This window comes from Balaenoptera acutorostrata, chromosome 13 (assembly GCF_949987535.1).
Source record: "Balaenoptera acutorostrata chromosome 13, mBalAcu1.1, whole genome shotgun sequence".
NCBI classification, from domain to species: Eukaryota; Metazoa; Chordata; class Mammalia; order Artiodactyla; family Balaenopteridae; genus Balaenoptera; species Balaenoptera acutorostrata.
The window spans coordinates 46,092,831-46,114,285 of NC_080076.1; the positions used below are offsets into that span (position 1 = coordinate 46,092,831).

At 37.8% G+C, this 21,455-nt stretch overlaps 1 protein-coding gene across 1 annotated transcript in view; it reads right to left on the reverse strand.

The window, feature by feature from the left end:
* Nucleotides 1-21,455, reverse strand: part of DSG2 (desmoglein 2) — a 48,288-nt gene that overhangs the window by 9,960 nt on the left and 16,873 nt on the right. Inside the window, exons 3-11 of the mRNA XM_057527284.1 lie at nucleotides 19,054-19,188; nucleotides 14,851-15,012; nucleotides 14,561-14,705; nucleotides 13,223-13,389; nucleotides 10,965-11,102; nucleotides 10,665-10,850; nucleotides 6,268-6,533; nucleotides 3,726-3,868; nucleotides 3,209-3,436 (exon numbers count right to left, since the gene is read on the reverse strand). Coding sequence (XP_057383267.1) covers nucleotides 3,209-3,436; nucleotides 3,726-3,868; nucleotides 6,268-6,533; nucleotides 10,665-10,850; nucleotides 10,965-11,102; nucleotides 13,223-13,389; nucleotides 14,561-14,705; nucleotides 14,851-15,012; nucleotides 19,054-19,188 — 1,570 coding nt within the window. The remainder of the gene's footprint in view (nucleotides 1-3,208; nucleotides 3,437-3,725; nucleotides 3,869-6,267; nucleotides 6,534-10,664; nucleotides 10,851-10,964; nucleotides 11,103-13,222; nucleotides 13,390-14,560; nucleotides 14,706-14,850; nucleotides 15,013-19,053; nucleotides 19,189-21,455) is intronic.

Sequence of the window (21,455 nt, forward strand, 5' to 3'; positions counted from 1 at the left end):
TACATGCACACTTTTTTCCCCCTGAACTATTTCAAGGTAAGTTGCAGATCTCATGACGTTCTTCAGCATAAATCTTCTAAGACCAAAGGATATTAACCCTCTCAAGAAATTCATTCTTGATATAATAATATATTTAATATATAACCCATATTCAAACTTTTCAACTGTTGTAAAAATGCCCTTTACAGTTCTCGCTCTTACTCTCTCTGGCTTTTGTTTTTTGTTTTTTTATGATCCTGGATCCAATCAAAGATTATGCCCTGCATTTAGCTGTCACCTTAGTCTCTATTAATAATCTATAACAGTCCTAACTTCCTTTTGGCCTTTCAAGACTTTGACCTTTTTGAAGTCCACTTATTTTAAAGGATTTTCCACAGTTTGAATTTGTCTGACTGTTTCCTCATGATTGGATTCAGGCTACACATTTTTGGCAAGAATATTACACAGAAAGTGTTGTTCAAATGACCTTTTATCTTATTTTTTAAAAAATGTGACTGGTGGTTATTTAAGAAATTTTCTTTCAACATGAATAAAAATAATGACCAGTTTTCCCATGAGTAAAAATAACGATCAGTTAGAATAGCTTAAAACTTTTTCTAATATATGTATAACATTTATTAAAAAATAATTTACTTGCAAGGCAAAGATGGATGAATACAAAGATAACAAATGAGGTGTTTGGGAGGTTTTTTTGTTTTATTTACTTATTTTTGGAAGTAAGAGACATCCTCTTCTTATTTTAAGGTCCATATTTTATGGAATTTGATCTCCAAAGCTAGAACTATACTTATTAAATCATCCCCAAAGCTCTGGAGAACTGAGGAAAGCATCTAGTCATTCATTTAAGGAATATGAGCTTATTAAAAGAAGTATAGGAAAACATGGCCTGGAAGAATATAACTAAATTCATGATTGGCTCTGAGGGGAAAGATGGAAAGGGGAGGAAGGGCACAAAGGGGACTTCTACTTTGTCAGTGATCGTTAAAAAAAAAGGCCTGACTCAAATGCGACAAATTGTTAATATTCTTTTAATTCTAGGTGGGAGGTACAAAGGTATCTGCCTTATTAAGTCTCTGTAATTTTCTGTACTTAAAACATTTCCCAAATAAATAAAACAGTTAGGAGCTATTTATTATCATGATAGTTGGTCGATCATCTCATTATACAGCCAAGGAGGAAAAAGCCTGGGTTACAGAACCCTATCTCTCTCAATTGTCCAGATATATACAGTATAAGCTCAGTGACTTCTTGTTATAACACTCTAACATGTATGTGTATCCTAAGGAGTTTTATGTTTCTAAGGCTAGGAAAAAATTCAAGAGCCCATCAAATTCAAACATCTTTATCTTTAGACAGAAAATCCATTGTGTACCTGGAAAGGCAACAGAGCATAAAGGTAGTGAGTAGAGACTCCACAGCTAGAGTGCTTGGGTTCAAATACTAATTCCAGCTCTTCAACTAGCTGTAACTTTGAGAATGTTAGTTAAACTTTCTGCACCTTTGTTTCCTCATCTGTAAAATGTTGATGACGGTAATGCCAAACTTCTAGGGTTGTTAATATTAGTAAAGTGCTTAGACCGATGCCTGGCATTTCCTAAACATCACGTTTCTTAGATAAAAATAAGTTAAGTCTTGGAATCTCAGCAAGTTCAATGCAAAACACATTTACTATCTTAGTCAAAGAAAGGCAAACTCCAATCAAGCAGTCAGCCTAGGTGGGAGTCCCAGACTGCTGTGAGTACAAAATGAGATAATGTGAGCCAGGGGACCAACCCTGTCATGAGTCTTGAGGCCTGTGACTTAATTACCATAAGAAGAATCATCTGGATGTCTGCATCCCAGGGCTCATGCTAGTTGAAAACTTGATCTTAAGTAACCTCAATTAATCAAGATGGTGATTGTCACCCTTACTGGGGAGACCACTTGCGTTAACCAACAATATAACTATCTTTTGCAAGTGAGTACATAAACCCTAAGAAGATTCAGAATTAAGTATAGGAATATTTAAACAAACTAAAGACTTAGTTTTAATATTTTTGCATTGTAAAGAAATTATTTGCATTTGCTATTATATTTATACACTTGTAATATTTTAAGGACAATTAGCCCTATTAACGTGACAGCTTTGTAACTCCAATTTAAAATGTGTAATTATGTTACTAATTTAGATTTATGGTTTTAGGTTGAAATATCACTGGTTTGTTCAGTATTGGACCATTGAAGAGGATTTCAGGTTTGATGTATTTATAAGTTAAATTTACTGGAACTTTAGAGTATAGGAATCACAAGAAAGTTTTATTTGTTCATTCAGATCATTGAAATACATAAAAAGGATGCCAAATATACTAAATTTATAAATATATTGAAATGTTAAAGGTGTTTAATTTGTAAATTGGACCAAACATGATTCAAAGCCTCTTAAAATGACTGTAAAATTTGCTAAGCCTAAGAAAACAATAAACTTAAAAGTTAAGAAAAATTGGGGTATTACATTTAAAACTTTTCTGAAATGAGCACTACCTGTTTAAGACAAAAAGAGTCTTCTGGATAGATTTTTCTACATTTGAAACCACCTTGAAGGAAGCCAATAGAGCACGTCAATAAGGGGGTATGTCCCAAGATACGGATCTATGCACACGTCCTCTTGGCATGGGGGCCAAGGGGACAGACAGACTCCTTTCCATGTTTTGTCCATCACTTACCAGCTTTGTGACTTCAAACAAGCTATCTAACTCTAGTTAAGCCAAAGCTTCCTCAGCTGTAATCAGGGAATAATGTTATGGGGTAAGAAGTAAACAAGATAATGCATATGAAGGGATAGCAGAGTGCCTGGCACGTGGTATATGTTCGGTAAGAGTTATTTTTAATGGAATCATCGTTACCGTACATCAAGAGTTTTAGAAGGCACCTACTCTGATTGCTGTGCTTAGAAAGGCAAGGTATTCCTCAGCTTATGAGACAACTACTTCAAGAGCGATTTGGAGAATACCCAGTTACCTTAAAGATATTAGATATCTATTCGCCTTCACTCTCTCCAAATAGGGTATTTATTATTAGGCAGATCAAAGACATTATGCCTGAGGTTCAGATCCTCATTTTATAAACTCAATTGTATTGGAAATATAATTCATGCAAAGAAAAAAGCCTGTATTATAAGGATTTTAGATTTCTCTCATGTTTAAACATACAGTCCAGTGATTTTGCTTACTTTCTCGGCTTACTATTTTCCACCTTTCTGCCATTCCAGCTGGTTTGTCAATGACAGAGAAACTGAAAGGCCAGCTGTTTTGGGGTCCGTCCAGGTCCTCTGCGGTCACGTTCACATATTGCACGTCATCACAGACCATCTGCACAGGGTCGACCAGTGTGGGACAATTGTCATTGATGTCTTCAACCATGATAATAATAGTGCCAGTGATGGTTTTTCTAGGATATTCTTAAAAATAAGAAAAAGATAATGTATATTCTGGTTATACTGCTCAAATGGACATAGTTTGAATTCTCTTGCCAATTTGGTAAGAAGGTAGTAACCAAATTAGGATGCTTTCTATCTTAGATATGTTTTCATATTCAGATCAAGTAATATCTTTTAATCCACTAAATAAGTAGAAATGTGACGGTTTACCCATTTGGCCTTCCTACAAGATCAAAACAAAGGTCTCTGATGCTGGAAAATAAAATCTAAATGCATATAACCAAGAAAAAATATCTATTTAATAACTTACCTTCTGTCATAGCCAAAATCTTTGCAGTGTATGTACCATTTTGGACATATCTGGATTCATAATCAGGAATTTTTACAAGTCTAATTTCAGAGGTGGCAGAATTCACAGAGATCCAATTGTCTATATCTTCAAATTTGGCATATCTGTTAGAAAGCAGACAAAATTAATTTTGAGTTCTGGATAAAATGAGACTATCTACAACTAATATCTACAACTCTTTTAAGCTTAATTTCTGCTTTATTATATATGTTCTTATCCCAGGCATTAGTTTGGAATGTTTTTAAATTTCTTGAAACTATCCTAAAAGCCCCTCTGTTTACTGTGTATCACACCTACTTTGAACCCTTCCTTATTTCTGTAACATACCCAACACATACGTGCAAGGGCGACGCCCTTGCCTACTCACCCGGGAGGTTTACGAGTTGTTCTTCAGTCTGTCTTACAGCTTTCAATCTAGTTTTCCTTAAATTTGGAGTTAACCTTGGAGGATAACTTAGTCACCCAACAAGAACTCGTGGAGAAAAGCAGTTTTACAGTCTATTATTTATTAGCATATCATCAATATTTAAAAATATCAATTTAAAAAATCAATGACTGCCTTAAATGGAAGTACTTTAAATTTTGGGATATTGTTGATTGTTCAGAGCAATAGGCTTCTTTCAGTTAGAAATGGTTAAAAGTGAAAACAATGCTGATAAGGTGATTTCTGGGTTTATTCCTTCAAAGCAAAGGAGAATTAGTGCAAAAAGAGACAGCTTTGGGAAGGCAAGGAGAACATTCATAGTACATTTTCAGAAATATATGTAATTTAATACCATCGAGTTTAAAATGTATCCAAATACAAATATAAACCAAATATATGAGAATTTGATTCAACCAATCATATTAATGATTTATTTTCTATTAAGTGGCTGTTTAGGCATACAAAAATGAGTGGCTAATATATGGCAATATTTGTTTATAGTGCCTATTTTAAAAAATTTCAATTATACACTCGAACTAAATTTTCCTGTCTTTTAATATTTATACCAGTAAATGATGATACATTTGGATTTTCACAAATATTTCTGAATTTCATGGCTGGAATTTTAAAGCTTGAACTTAGCTGCTGTCAATGTTTTCCCACATAATGCTTATAACAAAGACAAAGTTAAAGTAATAAGAATCACATTGCACAATGGAATGTTTTGTGTGGTCTCATTTAAGGGATTTTCTGTTTTCTATTGTGAAAACTAGACACCATTCAAAGTAGGATAGCAGCTCACATGTCATGTCAAATATCCATAACAACTGATGCATATGAATAATCAATAAAAGAGTAAGTAAGTTATGACAAAGTCAAGAGAGTGATCCTTCTGCTGTCCTTATCAACATTTCTAAATTAGGCAAATACTGGAAAATTATTTCACTTAGCTGTGCCTCTCATTCCTTATCTGTAAAATAGTAGGTTTAAATTAATCTTTAAGATCATTCTTATTCTAAAGTTCTGTAAGTGTATGCTAAAAATAAAATACTTTTGAGGAGTAAAGAAACATGGTTCATTATTTTTCAAGGAAGAACATATGATCTTTTGATACAGTCATAACTCTTACTAAAAACAGCAACCAAAATTAAATAGTTAGATGGAAATAGAAGTTTCAATAGAGAGTCACAATATTATTGGAGGATAATTAATTAGACCATCTAAGCCTCTCAGGGGACAGCGTGAGGAATCATAAGGAACACTCATTCTCAATTCCGGGGATTTAGGTGGGGACTGCCTTCTTAAGTTTAGAGCCATGGAAATAAAAACTAGACTATAAAACTCGAGAGAAGCTGGACTGGTCCCTGAAGTTAATTAAGGTGGGCAAAAAGGGGTCACCAAGACATTGCAGAAAACACAATGGAAGCTGTTTGTTAACATTATTTTGGAAAAAGGTCACTTGCTACTATTGGCTGATGAATTCCATGAAAAGGAGATTCACTAAAAGGAAAGAGATTGTTGAAGAGCTTCCTCCATATTCCCATTCGTGCTATGGTTGGCCACGCATCTAAATACAGTGTTTCATGAGTGCTGGCATCCAGGGACATAGGCTTAAGGAGAGTAAAGCAACCGACAACTCTGGCACCGACAGCAGGAAAACATAGAAGCTGTTGTGTCTCGGGTGGCAGGTGGGGATTCTTAAATTCAACCAAATAACTACAGCTAGGTAGAACTTCATAAATAGCAGCTCTGTAGAGAGTCATCTTTTGATGGCATGGCTCTGAGATCTAAGATGTAAATTCTCTTTCTCTTTTTAGCCTTCTCTACCCAGAATTGTTTTGAGGTGAGCAACCCAGGCTCTGCCTCATACTCGGGTGGTGGAGGGAAGGGGATCCTGGGAAAACTCCTCTTCGCCTCTCAGTGACATGTACAACTCTAGGAAATTTAATCTATAGACCTTTGGGGGATTATAATGGCGGGCCTCGAAGGAGTGAAGTGTTAAAATTTCATTACGATTTTTGAAAATAGGCATTCAAAGTCATTTAAAATGAGGAAACAATATTCATAACTATCTCTTACTTTACACGGGCTACTTGTCCAGTGTCGCCGTCAAAAGCTTGAAATTTTCCCATTATTTGGCTTTGGCTTGATTTTTCCACGCTCTCACTAGTGGGAAATCGGATTATGCTGCTTTTAAAATAAATGCCTTCTTTCACATTTTTCACTTTGACTTTGATCGGAATGGATGTAGGCTTATATTTATTCTTAACTGATTTGTGAAAAGCTGCTTTGTTAGTGACAAAAATGCTGAAGTCAAGATTCTTCATTTCTTCATAATCTACTTCCTAGAAAGGCAAAATCAAAGGGAATGCTTTTAAAAGGGAAAACAACTAGAACACACATGTGTGGTTTTAGTGTCAGATTATAGTACTTTAAAACATGAAAAATACAGCAGTACTGAGTAGTCCAACTCTTATATTGGTACCATGTCATTAAAAAGTCTGTCAATTTTGATGTTCATAAATGTTAAGGATGTTTAGGAAGCATCCCCAATTTATTTAAGGTCAAAATCATTTAAAATGTATACATTTTTATTTTTAGCAATCTGAAGTGATTTTTTTTCCTTAATAAAAAAAAGTTAATGGACATCCAATATAAGTTAATATTCCTTAAAATGTGTTCCAGGGGTTTGTTCTGATGAAAAGGGCTACATAAGTAGCTGCAGCACTGCCAGCTCTATCCCATGGCATATCATAAAACCGAGATCTCCTGTAGAAAAAACAACTATTTAGCTTTGTTAAGCCCAGGGATTTTCAAATTTGTTTAAACAGAGAATCTAACCCCCTCCTTTTTAGCATAATGTCTATTAATATCTGGTTTGCTATTAATGCCATAAAAGATTAATCCTCCTCTAAATACTTTGATCTTTGTGAATTGTGGTATTTATTAAGTACATTTGATATAATCAGTTTATCACTCTATGCATATTTTATGTTCCAATTTGTCCATTTCCTTTTTTAAAACATTTCTATAGTATTCTACTGTTTAGATACACTTAATTTACTTAGCCATTCTGTTATTAGGCATTTCGACTATTTGCAGTTAATACGGCTCTGAACGTTTTTATACAAATTATTTTTCCCCTGTTGAGCTACAGAGGGAAGAAGTACCCAGTCAAAGTTTATGTAGGTCCTGTTGCTTTTTATTTCTAGTGGTCCTGACCATTTAGATGTACTGACTGACCATTTTTGCTGTTTCTTCAGTATATCATTAAATATATTACATGTGTTTACATGAATTACTGCAACGTTCACTTTTGTTTTTGGATGATTTATTACGAAATCCGTTTTCCTCTCTATAGAGTTCCGGATATATAACTTCTGCCCCCTTTATTATATGGGTCACTGTGGTGTTGGGACACAACACAAATTGACTACAGAAAAATACACTCTTTGTGACTGTAGAATCCTTGTGAAAGTTATTGTCTTTTTAAGTTGCTCTTGCGCTTCACACACTTATTTTGATGGTATGAAGTATGCCGGATGAGAAATAAAATCTTTCAGCCATATGTCATTAGTATTCAAAGACCATGGAAGAACAAGACAGTGGTAAAAAAAAAAAATGAGCTAGGTACTAGCGACATAAAAACTGTTTCATAGTGTTTGTTATAAATAGCCAGCGTGGGGCTTCCCTGGTGGCGCAGTGGTTGAGAGTCTGCCTGCTAATGCAGGGGACACAGGTTCGAGCCCTGGTCTGGGAGGATCCCACATGCCGCGGAGCAACTAGGCCCGTGAGCCACAACTACTGAGCCTGCGCATCTGGAGCCTGTGCTCCGCAACAGGGGGGGCCCGCACGCCGCGATGAAGAGTGGCCCCCGCTTGCCACAACTGGGGAGGGCCCTCCCACAGAAGCGAAGACCCAGCATAGCCAAAAATAAATAAATTAATTAATTAATTTAAATAAATAAATAGCCATTGTGCTCCAAAGGGAATGGAAAAATTTTCAGCATCAAGAGCAATGTATGAGGGCATATACCTCTATTTTTACAACTGTTAGCAAATTTTATCACTCCCATTTTTGCTATCTTCAATAGCATTAAAGATACTAAACTTATTTGTTAACACAGCTGAGGCTTTTTCTCATGTGATGATTCACTATCTCTGTTTCTACAGTTTAAAGTATCTATTCTTCTCCTGTATCTTTTTTAGACTGCTTTATTGAGGTATGATTTACCTACAATGAAATTTACCCATTTTAAGTGTAAAACATGAGAATGTTTCATAAACCTATATGGTTTTGCAAATATCAAGACTGTTGGTTTTAGAACACTTCCATCACTCCCCAAAAGTTCCTTTTTGCCTATTTGTAGCCAACTCACAACCCACCCCAAGCAACCACTGATCTGTTTTCTTTATAAGCGCTTTTTGCCTTTTCTAGAAATTTCACACAAATAGAATCATACAGTATATAGTATTGTGTCTGTATAAAGTATGTTTTTGAGGTTCATCCACATTGTAGCATGTATCAGTACTTCATTTCTTTTTATTGCTCAAGAGTATTCCATTGTATCAATAGACCACATTTTTTTTTTTTTTGAATGTTTTTCACTAAGTGGATATGACCGATACAGGCTCTCTTTTATTTATTTATTTTTTATTTTTGGCAGTGTTGGGTCTTCGGTTCGTGCGAGGGCTTTCTCCAGTTGCGGCAAGCGGGGGCCACTCTTCATCGCGGTGCGGGGACCGCTCTTCATCGCGGTGCGCGGGCCTTTCTCTATCGCGGCCCCTCCCGTTGCGGGGCACAGGCTCCAGACGCGCAGGCTCAGCAATTGTGGCTCACGGGCCCAGCTGCTCCGTGGCATGTGGGATCTTCCCAGACCAGGGCTCGAACCCGTGTCCCCTGCATTAGCAGGCAGATTCTCAACCACTGCGCCACCAGGGAAGCCCAATAGACCACATTTTATCTGCTCACCAGTTGGTGGACATTTGGACTGTTACCAGTTTTTCATTATTATGAATACAAGCCACTATGAACACTTGCATGCAAGTTTTTTTTTTTTTGTAGATGTATGTTTTTATTTTTCTTGGGTGGATACCTAGGACTAAATCATTAGGTCACTGGATAACTACTCTATGTTTAACTTTTTATAAAACTGCCAAACTGGCTGTAGCATTTAATGTTTCCACTGGCAATATATAGGAGTTCCAGTTCTATATTCTTGCTGATACTTGGTGTTGTCAGTCTTTCTTTGACTGTAGCTCATTCTAGCAGGTGTGCAGTGGTAGCTCACGTAGTCTTAATTTGCATCTTCCCTAATGACTAATGATGTTGAGTATCCTTTATGCACACATTTGCTATTTGTATATCTTCTTTATCTAACTTCCTTGTCCATTCATTTGAATGAAATCTGATTACCGCCTTTATAATTTGGAAGTGATTCTTTATACAATTGCAAAAGTAAATTTGTAATTTTCTTCATCTGTTGCTGTCATTTTAATACTAAATTTACTATTTTTTTTCATGCCCCCTTTGATAACCCCTTTTTGTGCTACCATGGTGCATTGAGGATATTTCTATTATTCATCACTAAGTGATTGTTTCTCCTTATGTGTATTACTGGCTTTTTATCTCAGGCATCTAGCATGGTTGCACCTATAATCTATGACTAAAAAGTATGCTTAGTTCTGTATAAGCAGGTAAATCTATTTCGTGTCTGATGCCATTATCCATGTATTCAGTAATCATAAAATGTGTCTTCCCTTCAAACATGAGCTAATCTTTTTCTATTTTCCTTTGCTTTTCAAAAAGTAATCTAAATGCATACAGTAGCCTATTGATAAATGGTATCAATAATTATTACTATGAAACCTCAAGTTAATTTTTCTCTATTCGGTTATACATTATCATCATTCCTCTTCCTGCTATTAGGGTTTACCTACTATGCCATATATTAAGTTTTGTAAAAATGTGGAAACCTCTGGAATCAATTTTTGTCTGTGACTTAATGAAACAGTATTTGGAAAGCTGTAGCTTTGCTTTTTATTTTAAAATCTGATAAGGTAATTCTATCATAAACCATTTAAACATACACTGATATTCTTCTTTACTTATTCTGTTAGATGAAGATCCATCCTTTAAATTTTGTTTAAGAAATTCTGTGGGAGTAAGGGTTTTAATTGTTTAAGACCCATATGCTTAATAACACTATTAAATTTTTGTTCATTGATTCAATTAAGCACACTTATAACACTGTGTTTCAAAATGTGACCCTCCTACTACTGACATTAGAAACACAAAAAGTGTAACCACTTACTAACCACAGAAATTGGGCAAGTAGGGATGGCTCTTATCTCTACAACTGTGGTGCCAGTTAACTGATTATGAAAAGTACTTGTAAATATGTGGAGCTCAAAATATATCAGTCCCCTCCTCTGGACCAAATTCTCCCATTCCAGTTTTGAACACTAAGTACTTACCTTAATAAGGGTCACGATTCCTTCATTAGTTTGAGTATCAGTTTCTATGTGGAAATAACCCCCTTCATTTCCTGATGCAAAAGTAAAATTGGCTAACCAATTATCGGAGCCTACTTCATCTGCATCGAACACTTTTATGCGTAAAACTTCTACATTGGCTTTGTTTTCTTCAACTGTTCCTTCATACTGCAAAACATAAACAGGCAATTTTTATTCTGATGTAACACAAACCTAGGTGATATATTTTTAGCTTATGACTAAAATATACATAGGCATGTTTGTTATAAAAATAATAGTTACCACTTTATTTTCGACTACAGGTATATTGTCATTGACGTCCAAAATACGAATCTGAACTTGAGCTTGTTTTCCTGGTTTATCTGTTACTTGTCCATTGCCATCTCTTGCTTCTACCGTCAAAGTATAGCTGCTGTGTTCCTACAGGGCAATAAAAAATACCCAGCTGGGGTGAAAATGAATGGCTCTGTCTTTCTGGTTTTAGTTCACTGTATCAAGGGAATGAACCACAGTACATTTTATTCATAAATAAGTTTCATGATCTACTGTTAATCCTGTGAAGATGCTGTTTATTTGCCATCAGAGCTTTTCTAAAAGTGCAGAAAAGCCCAATGCAGTTGTTGATATTGAATTCTTAATTATGTCATTGGTGATATTTATCAGGAGATGAGTCTCTCCTTATAATAGTCTGAGCACAAAAGAGTGCGTTCAAAATGTAGTTTGCGCTACACTGGAAGTGATGGGACCCTAGGACTTGGCTTTTTCTATCCCACACATCATTTTCAGCTAAAAGTTAAGCCAGGAAAACTTAATCCCCCAAGAACACTTGACCAGTGAAGGCAAAACTTGGTGAACTTTGTCCATACATCCCGGGAGATTAGATTCTTGGAGAACGTGTCCTAGAGAATAACGTCTCAGATATTACTCCAAAGGGAAGCCTCTCTTCCATGTGGTCCCCTTCCGATGGCTCCATTCAGTGTGGGTGTTGTTTAAGGAGCCGGGCAGCCAGTGCCAATACCTGGGGACCCTGTGCAGGGCAAACTGGAGCCGGGCAGCCAGTGCCAGTGCCTGGGGACCCTGTGCTCAGTGAGAGGCAGGACAGCAGAGGCTTTGGAACCAGCTGGCTGGGTTCCAATTCTGACTTACTAGCTGTGTTGGACACACATTATCCCTTTGGTCCTTGGTTTCCTACTATGTAAAGTGGGGGTAATTGTATCCGCTTCACAGGGTTTACAGGTGAAGTTAATTTGAGTTAATCCACGTAAAAGGCTTGGAATAGCACCAGGCATGTGGTGAGTGCCCAATAAGTGACAGCCAGTATTTTCTGGTTAAACTTTCCAGAGACAGAAGCTCATTAAAAAAATCACACTAATTCAAAATAGTACTTTTCCATTCTCATTTTATGCAAAAAGGTAGAGTAGAATTTTAGGAGTAATAATATGTTTTAATTTTACGAAGACCCTGATAGGAATGTTGAGCACTATCCTCTCCGTCTCTGGCCAGAGTCAAATCATTTTTCCAAGTAATACAAAACACGCTGACTGTGCCTGGATGATGATTTATATTTGACGATAATACATTGTTCTTAGGATCATCAACATTTTACTATGCATGCTGTTAAGACCTTTATGTATGTAGCATTTAAAAAAATTCTCTCTCCCTTTTTCAACTAAAATGTTCCCTTTGACTTAGAAACAAAAAGTGAAATGTTTGAGAAAGCACCCTTTTTAGGAAACTGACTCAAATTTTCCTCCAATTTGGGATTTACAGTAACTCTTTCCTTTACAAATACTTCTATTACGCTAAATAGGACTCCTATTTCAAACTTTTTTCCTCCCTCTGTATATGTATTAGTAGTACGAAAGATTCCTGACGTTTCATTATAGAGCCACAAATTAAGGAACATTGCTTTGGAACTCACTAGCAAACAGATCGTGACTGGAGAGGCCCTAGGACAGTGCTTATGTAATTTTGAATTTTTTAGCAGCCACATTTAAAAAAGTAAGAAGAGGGAATTCCCTGGCAGTCCAGTGATTAGGACTTGGTGCTTCACTGCCGGGGCCCATGTTCAATCCCTGGTCGGGGAACTAAGATTCCGCAAGCCGAGTGGAGTGGCCAAATAAATAAATAAATAAATGTAAAAAAAAGTAAAAAGAAACAGGTAATACTAATTTTAAACAAATATATTTCATTTAACCCATGGTATCCAAAATATAATCAATTCAACAAGTGATCAACAAAAAAATTATTAGGGTGATATTTTACACATTCTTTTTTTTCATACTAAGTCTTCCCAATCTGGTGTATATTTTCCACTTACAGCACATCTCAATTTGGACTAGTCACATTTCGAGTGGTCAATGGCCACATATGGCTGATGGCTACCATATTAGACAGCACATCCCTAGAGAAGGATCATTCCGAGTTATCCTATGAGTAAGTAACATAGACCAAAGTCAGAAAATTAGTAAAGAAATAGAGAATAACCTGGAAAGACAGAGGAGAGCTGAAAAGATGAATAACAAAAAATATTAATTTACCTCTCTGTCCAAGGTAATACTGGTTGTATAAACCTCTCCTGTATCTTTATTTAGGTAAAACAATGGAGAATTAGCAGGCTTCTGAGATACGAGTCTATAGGAAATTTTAGAATTCAGAGTGTTGGGCTCATCTGCATCTGTTGCGGTGATTTTCATCACGAGTGTATCTGGCATCAGAAACAAAGGTGTCCAAGATGAAACTCAACCTTTAGCACACTTAATGTATGTTATTATTTTACTTATAATATCAACTTGTTCCAAAAAGGATTCCAGGTATTTATCAAAATCAGTTTACCAAGATCAAAACATTTAATTGTTTGAGGAAATAAGTGTGAATGGAGGTAGGAAAGGAAAAATAAGGTGAGGGTGAGGCTGAGGTTAGTACATACAATTCTTAGGATGAAGTCCTGAACACTTGCTATAAGAGGGTCACAAATTTGTTTATAATAGATCTAATAACCCATACAAAGAAAGAAGAATGAAAAGATACAAACACATGCTTATTAAAATATAAGCAATTCAGGAGAAGCATAGCTATTCTTTACATTCTGATCAAAGAGAAATCTCTCCAGCGTTTAACACGTGCATTGAAGTCTGACAGCTGAAACAATATGTCAAAGGCCAGCAAACTACTGCCAGCGAGCCAAAGCCAGCCAGCCACCAGCTTTGGTGAATAAAATTTTATTGGAACACAACCATGCCTATTTGTTTACATGTTATCTATGGCTGCTTTCCTGATACAGACTAAAATTGAATGGTTGCTATAGAGACCTAACCTATCACATCAATCTACCACATCTGTTTGAGGGTAAAAAATTTATAACAGGGCTTCCCTGGTGGCGCAGTGGTTGAGAATCTGCCTGCTAATGCAGGGGACACGGGTTCGAGCCCTGGTCTGGGAAGATCCCACATGCCACGGGGCAGCTGGGCCCGTGAGCCACAACTACTGAGCCTGCGCGTCTGGAGCCTGTGCCCCGCAATGGGAGGGGCCGCGATAGTGAGAGGCCCGCGCACCGCGATGAAGAGCAGTCCCTGCACCGCGATGAAGAGTGGCCCCCACTTGCCGTAACTAGAGAAAGCCCTCGCACGAACTGAAGACCCAACACAGCCAAAAATAAAGAAAGAAATAAATAAAGTAGCTATAAAAAAAAAAAAAAAATTAAAAAAAAAAAAAAATTTATAACAAAAAAGCAGTTCCAAACCTAGAGCAATACGTTTATTATTATTTGTCCTGTGGGTAATACTCAGCCTCCACTAAGACAGAGGTTTCAGTGTTCAGTTACACAATGGGGATAAATTGGCCTTGGATATTCATTCGTAAGAAAAATAACCTCTTACTTGCTGCACTCAGCTCTTCAACAGACCCAACAAAGACGTCCTGTGTGAACACTGGCTCATTGTCATTGATGTCAAGAACTTTAATTCGGAGTTCTATTGGTTTCTCTAAGTTGTTTCCTTTCTCATCCAAACCATGACCAATTAGCTGAAATCACGACATAAATAATAGAAGGGATTAGATTTAAGCTGAGGTCATTCAAGTACCATAGTTTCAAAACAATAATAAAACATATCATAATTATTACCCAAGAAGAACTGCAAACTAATAAATGTAAAATTGTTCTTCTTACCAGAAAAAATGGTGTTTCTTCTCGATCTAGAATGGTGGTAACGTTCAATTCTCCGGTGTCTTTATTAAAGACAAACACACCAAGAGGTGGCTCTGTGATCCCTTTTCCAGTGTATTTGTATGTAATTTTTAGGTTTTTTTCTTCTGCAAGATCAGAATGTATCTAACATAAAAATAAGAAAGGAATGCCTCAAGTTAAACTCTCTATAACTTATAGGTAATTGTTTTCAATGGAAAATTTCGCTCTGAAGCTGTCAGATGTTGATGGGTCGAGGGTGGGCGGTGCACAGGTGCTCCAGAGCAGAGGTGCTGGTGTCAGAGGACCTGGTTCTGGTCCTGTCTCAGCCACTCACCAGGTAGTGATGCTGAGGCAGTTACCTACCCTCCTGTGTCTCAGTGCTCTCATCTGTAACCTGAAGAGACACTACTGCCTACCTCTCAGTGTTGTTATGAAACTAAGGTATCATTGGGGGGGGTACATCTTGGTGGGGGTGGATTTTAAATTTAGCACATAAGGTAAAAATTGCAGAGTCAAAATCACCTTCATAACTCCGTTCGATCATCAGGACAGTATGAATAAGGCATCCTTCCATAGAAGGGTTAAAATAGTCAAGTGTTTGCCTGCTTGGAATGCTTCAGCAAATCAGGGTTTCTAACCTGCTGGGTCTTCTGTAGTTAACACTTTCGCCCTCTATAAACAGCTTTATTTGTATCTCTAATTCGTTTGTTTGTTTGCCATTTCTGGATCTCTCATTCTTCATTAGTAAGTGTGTCTCTGTGGCCTCCTACTGGATCCTCAATTTCTTTTCTTCAGACATCGTTGAAGCCATCACCACCCACCTGCCTGGCCAATTCTTTGTCCTGAAATCTCAGGATTAGCTACACATTCTTCCCAGAGGATTCTCAACATGCACTGGGGCTGGAGGTTGCTGCTGAGAATGATCAATGCAGCTCCAATCTCCTGCTACAGCTGCTCTGCTCCAAGAGTGGAATGGTGATCCTGGGGCAGCCCATGATCACTTTTCACCGAGCTTCTCTGTCTTTCTTGTTCTCTGTGTTTCTGTTTGCCTGTCTCTCTTTTTTTGCCAAGTACATGCATATACACACAACACATGTGTATGTGCATATACATATATACTTCAGTATTTATAGAGAATATTCTAGATCTCTATGTGCTAGTTATATGTATTATATAATTTCACTTACGTTAAAAATAAAACCAAACTGTGTGTGGACATAACAGTTGGTTTGTATATATATGTATGCATGTAAGTGTATGTAAGTATATACATACTTATGTATTTCACAAGATCTGGAAGATACTAAACTGTTGACAGTATTACTCCTAGACAGAGAATTTGGAAAGTTGGGGAAATACAAGATCTTTTGCTTTTTATGTACATTTTACTCTGAACAACTTTTTACTTCACTTTTTTCCAGCTTTATTGAAATATAATTGACATAACATTGTGTAGGTTTAAAGTGTACAATGTGATCGTTTGATACACATATGTATTGTGAAATATTTACCACAATAAGATGAACAACTTTTATAATTAAAATTAGTAAGAAGAATAGCTAACACTTATCAAACCCCAAAGAATCAATGCATTTTAGGGAAAGAATGTGTGAAAGAATGTGTGAATGACTCAGATATCTCATCAAACCAAACCAAACCAAAGCAAACCGAAAAGCTTAACTCCTTATATACATACTATTATGTAAAACCGTAATTAAACATTTAGATTTTAGAAGGCTTCTATGAAAACAACATGCTGCTGGAAAAAGGAAAGTGTTGTCTTCTGTAGCTGCTCTTTCTTTTAAGGAGCTCATCAAATATAATGTTTATAAGATGGGAAAGATGAAGGTACAACTTGCATATGAACAATCATTCATTCACACAAATGTTTACTGAACACCTACTGGATGTTGGCACTGCTCAGGGCACAGGGCATGAGCTATGAGCCCTAAGGTCTAAGCCCCTGCCCTGGGGGAGCTTACACTCTACTGAGGGAACCAGACAACAAGCAAGCAATTTATGACATAATGTCCTGGAGGCGAATGAGCTATAAACTGAGCAGAACGAGTGAGGGGACCGAGATGGGGTGAGGCCGGGAAGGGAATTCTTTCAGGAGGTAACTCTTGGCTAGAGGCTTGATGCTGTGAGATACTGCAAATATCTGTGGGGAGGGGGTTCTAGGCAGAGGCAACAGCAAGTGCTAAGGGTGGGAGGCTGGAATGGCTTGTGTCAGCTTAGGGAGGTGGCAGAGTGGGGGCTGGGGGCTGATAGGAGCTAAGGTCAGAGAGGAGGTCAAGGCCAATGAATCCCAAGAGCTCTTGTAGGCCGCAGTGAGGAGTTTACTTCTTCCACTGCAGTGGGCAGCTGTTGAAAGTGTCTCACTAAGGGGATGCTTTGATTTGTCTTTTCAAAAGATCACTCTGGGGCTTCCCTGGTGGCGCAGTGGTTAGGAATCAACCTGCCAATGCAGGGGACCTGGCTTCGAGCCCTGGTCCGGGAAGATCCCACATGTCATGGAGCAACTAAGCCCGTGCGCCACAACTACTGAGCCTGTACTCTAGAGCCAGTGAGCCGCAACTACTGAGCCTGCGAGCCACAGCTACTGAGCCTGCGTCTAGAGCCCGCACGCCACAACTACTGAAACCCTCGTGCCTAGAGCCCGTGCTCCGCAACAAGCGAAGCCACCGCAATGAGAAGCCCACGCACCGCAACGAAGACTAGCCCCCGCTCGCCGCAACTAGAGAAAGCCCGCATGCAGCAACGAAGACCCAACGCAGCCAAAAATAAATAAATAAAATAAACAAATTTATAAAAAAAACCAAACCAAAACAAAAAACCCCCCAAAAGATCACTCTGGCCGCTTTCTGGAGAATGGACTGTGGTGGGGGGAGGCGGAGGCAAGAGTGAAGGCAGGGAGGTGAAGTTGGGGCGCTTTTGGTAACACAGGTCAGAGCTGACAATGACTCGGACAAGGAGGGTGGCAGTGGGGAGAAGTGGACAGACCTGGAATACATTTTTGGCATAGAACTGACAGTACTTGCTACATTTTTGAAATACTGGGTAGAATTATAGTGCCGTTTACTGAAATGGGTAGAACTTACGGACAACAGCTTTTGGGAAAAATCAAGGGTTCAGACTTTGCACATGCTAAGTCTGAGATACATATTAATAGAATTACCATATAATTTATCCAAAACAATGGGCATTTTGAGAGTGAAAGGGGAGTTATTAATGATTAGGCTAGGACAATGGCTACAAACTCAGACTGTTTCAGGCAGGATGTGTGGTCACCCTACCACCTATTAGATATCAGTTCTTTTCATTTTGAAAACTACCTTCATGGGTGGCAGAATATGCAACTCTGGTATAAGAATTATTTCAAGCCGAAAGCAATTGAGAAGAAGCAGATACAAGAAAGCTCTCTGCCCTCCCCCTATTTGCCTAAGAGCAGGACATAAATTTGTAAAGGTGCCTCTCCACCCTTCTCTATGAGGAAGGACAAAAGTTAATCACAGGAGTTAGATCCTTATCAGCCTGGAGACAGGACCAGAGGAATCCACAAAACAAACCTGACTAACTAGCTTTTTCTCTTATTAGTTGCCCATATAGTTGCCTTCCCACAGTTTGCTGCTCCTGGAGATTCAAGGTCCTTTTCGTCTTGTCACTTCTCTAAAAATTTATTGTTCTTTTGCTAAGTAGCTATATAAACCCAAATCCTAAACAAACCTTTGAGTTACTCACCTCTGGGTACTCCCATGTGCTACATGCGTGATAGACATGTTACTAAGCTTGTTTGTTTTTCTCTTGTTAATCTGTTTTTTTGTCAGTCCAACTTCCAGGGCTCCAGCCAGAGAAACTAGGAGGGTGGTAGGAAAAAGAACACTGCCCCGCCCCCAACACATGATACTATCTCCTTTTGAGCATAGTAACACTCTGTTAAACAAAGATTCAACTAGTGCCAGATTCAACTCTTAGTTGAATCAAAGCCCTACATTATATATATATGTTCACCAATAATGCTGCATCTTCCAGAATGGGAAAGAGGCTCTTCCAGGTGGTATCTGGAATATTAAAACCTCAGTAAGTACATCATATAATTTTCCTAAAATTTTAAAGTGAACATGAAAGTCCTCAGACCACACTTTAGCAATACGCATGCATTTCCTGTTCCTCTTCAGAAGGTACCTTGGCAATCGGATTCTTCCTGGACAGATCCTCTCCTTCCCGAAGAGCCACAGGGGCAGTGAGCCAAGAGCGCTTTTGCCTCACTGAGTGAGTATGTTTAGGAAGCAGCTTATTTTCATTTCTTGAGTGTAAGGCCTAAAACAACAAAATAATGCCCCCAAATGATTAAGTGCCCTAAGACATTAGTATGGCATCCTGCAATTTACTAAAAGTTGAAAAGGGGCTGTGCAAATTTAAAGGTATAAATTTCATAATTTTTTAACAGGCTTCATTGTCAAAGAGGAAATATATACACTCTAGCAAACACTATATACCAGAAGAGCTTGTTTCCAAACCAGTAAAGCAGTAAAGCAGTTTTTTATCAGTTAGAAGAGATCTCCCAGAGTGAAGAGTTAAAAAGGTAGAGTAATTGAGTGATCTTACAAATGGGCAAATTAAAATTAACATACCAAGTCAAGAATTTTTTTCTTACTGACTGAAAATGAAGTTTTATTTTTCTGTGGTGGCTTATAATTTAAAAATGAATTACTAATGTTTTAAGACTAAATGTCAGCAACCTGTTGATAAGATATCAATTTAACTAAAACTAGTGCAAGTGTCAGTTAATGAATTTATTGTTTTAAGAATGTTAAAGGATTAAATCACCCATCTTTGGTTTATCAAAAACTTTAGGTAGAAAACTATTCTATAAATTTTCAGTTGTGCTTTAATAGATGAATATATATTTTATCCAAGGAAAATTTTAATACAGCTGACCTAGTATTTTAAGATCAGAAATGATTTTTACACTAGGTTTACAGTTTTACTCATTTTGTTGCTGTATATAACAAGTATTTTATTTCAAAATATTTACACTGGTTATCACTAGGTCACTGATTTTTTTCTTTGTTTTTAGTGGAAAAATTCTTCTATAATTAAAAAAAATTAAATTATGTATCAAAACATTAAAATAACATTAAAGTTTATAATGTAAAAATGTAAAACATCCTCCTACTTTTTCCACTCATACTTTGGAGCATTCACTGTTAACAGCTTGATAAATATCTTTTATGATCTTTTCTTATGACCTTACATCTGCACATGTAAAAAGGTCTCTTTTTTTATAAAAATGCAATTATACTGTACATCTCATTGTGCCCCTTGATTTTTTTTTTTAAGGGTGATTCATTATTTATTTATTTAATTTTATTTTTGGCTGCGTTGGGTCTTCGTTGCTGCATGTGGGCTTTCTCTAGTTGTGGCGAGCGGGGGCTACTCTTGGTTGCAGTGCACAGGCTTCTCATTGTGGTGGCTTCTCTTGTTGTGGAGCACGGGCTCTAGGCGCGTGGGCTTCAGTAGTTGTGGCACGTGGGCTCAGGAGCTGTGGCTCACAGGCTCTAGAGCGCAGGCTCAGTAGTTGTGGCACACGGGCTTAGTTGTTCCGCAGCATGTGGGATCTTCCCAGACCAGGTCTCGAACCCGTGTCCCCTGCACTGGCAGGTGGATTCTTAACCACTGCACCACCAGGGAAGTCCTGCCCCTTGATTTTTCATTCAGTACCTCATCATGGACATTCTTCCATGTACCATAAATTGTTTTACCATTCTCTCATTGATGGACATTTAGATTGTCAAAATATGCTGCACAGACATCCCTGGATAGATGTTCCTGTGCATGTGTTTGAGTGGGAATGGCTGAGTCTGAGGTTATAGGGATAGAGTAGGATAATCAAGCAGTTAGCTCAGAAATCTCACTAGGGGATTGTAGATAGAGAGAGAACTTTAGGGGACTTTGGGAGACCCCAGTAAGTTAATGATCATTCAGGAAAGCAATGGAAAAATCCTGAAACAAGCTTGCTTGACTCATAAAGCAGAGCAAGTCACTTAGCATCAAAGCCAGATCGGCTTGCTTAGCAATAAAACCATGCAAAACAGAAGCATGAGACATGCCCCAAAACAATCAAACACTAGTGGAAAATAAGGCCTACAACCTGCCCAGTGATGTCAACAAGTTAATGACCCCTAGGACATGCTCTCTGCACACAAGAAAACAGTAATTTATGGAAAGGTGACATTTCAAAGTGAAAGACCCTCATTGTACTGAGACCTGAAATAATTTTTCCATAGAGCCATGACGGTCCTGGATGCACCATCTAGGGTCAAAAACTCCCCCGCCCAGCATGTAGGAGGAGTTAATGATTGAAGACTCACAGAATGAAAAAGAAGGTGGTCTTCTCCCCCTCCCTCCTCTTCCTCTGATTATAAAAATGTAGCCCACTAAGTACTCGGAGCAGTGCAATGCTTGCCTGCTCCCTTGTAAGCCTCACAAGTGTCCTAGTCTCTAATAAATCACTTCTTATTTATCACTTTGCCTCTCGCTGAATTCTTTCTGCACTGAGACATAAAGGACCGGAGCTCCCTGGA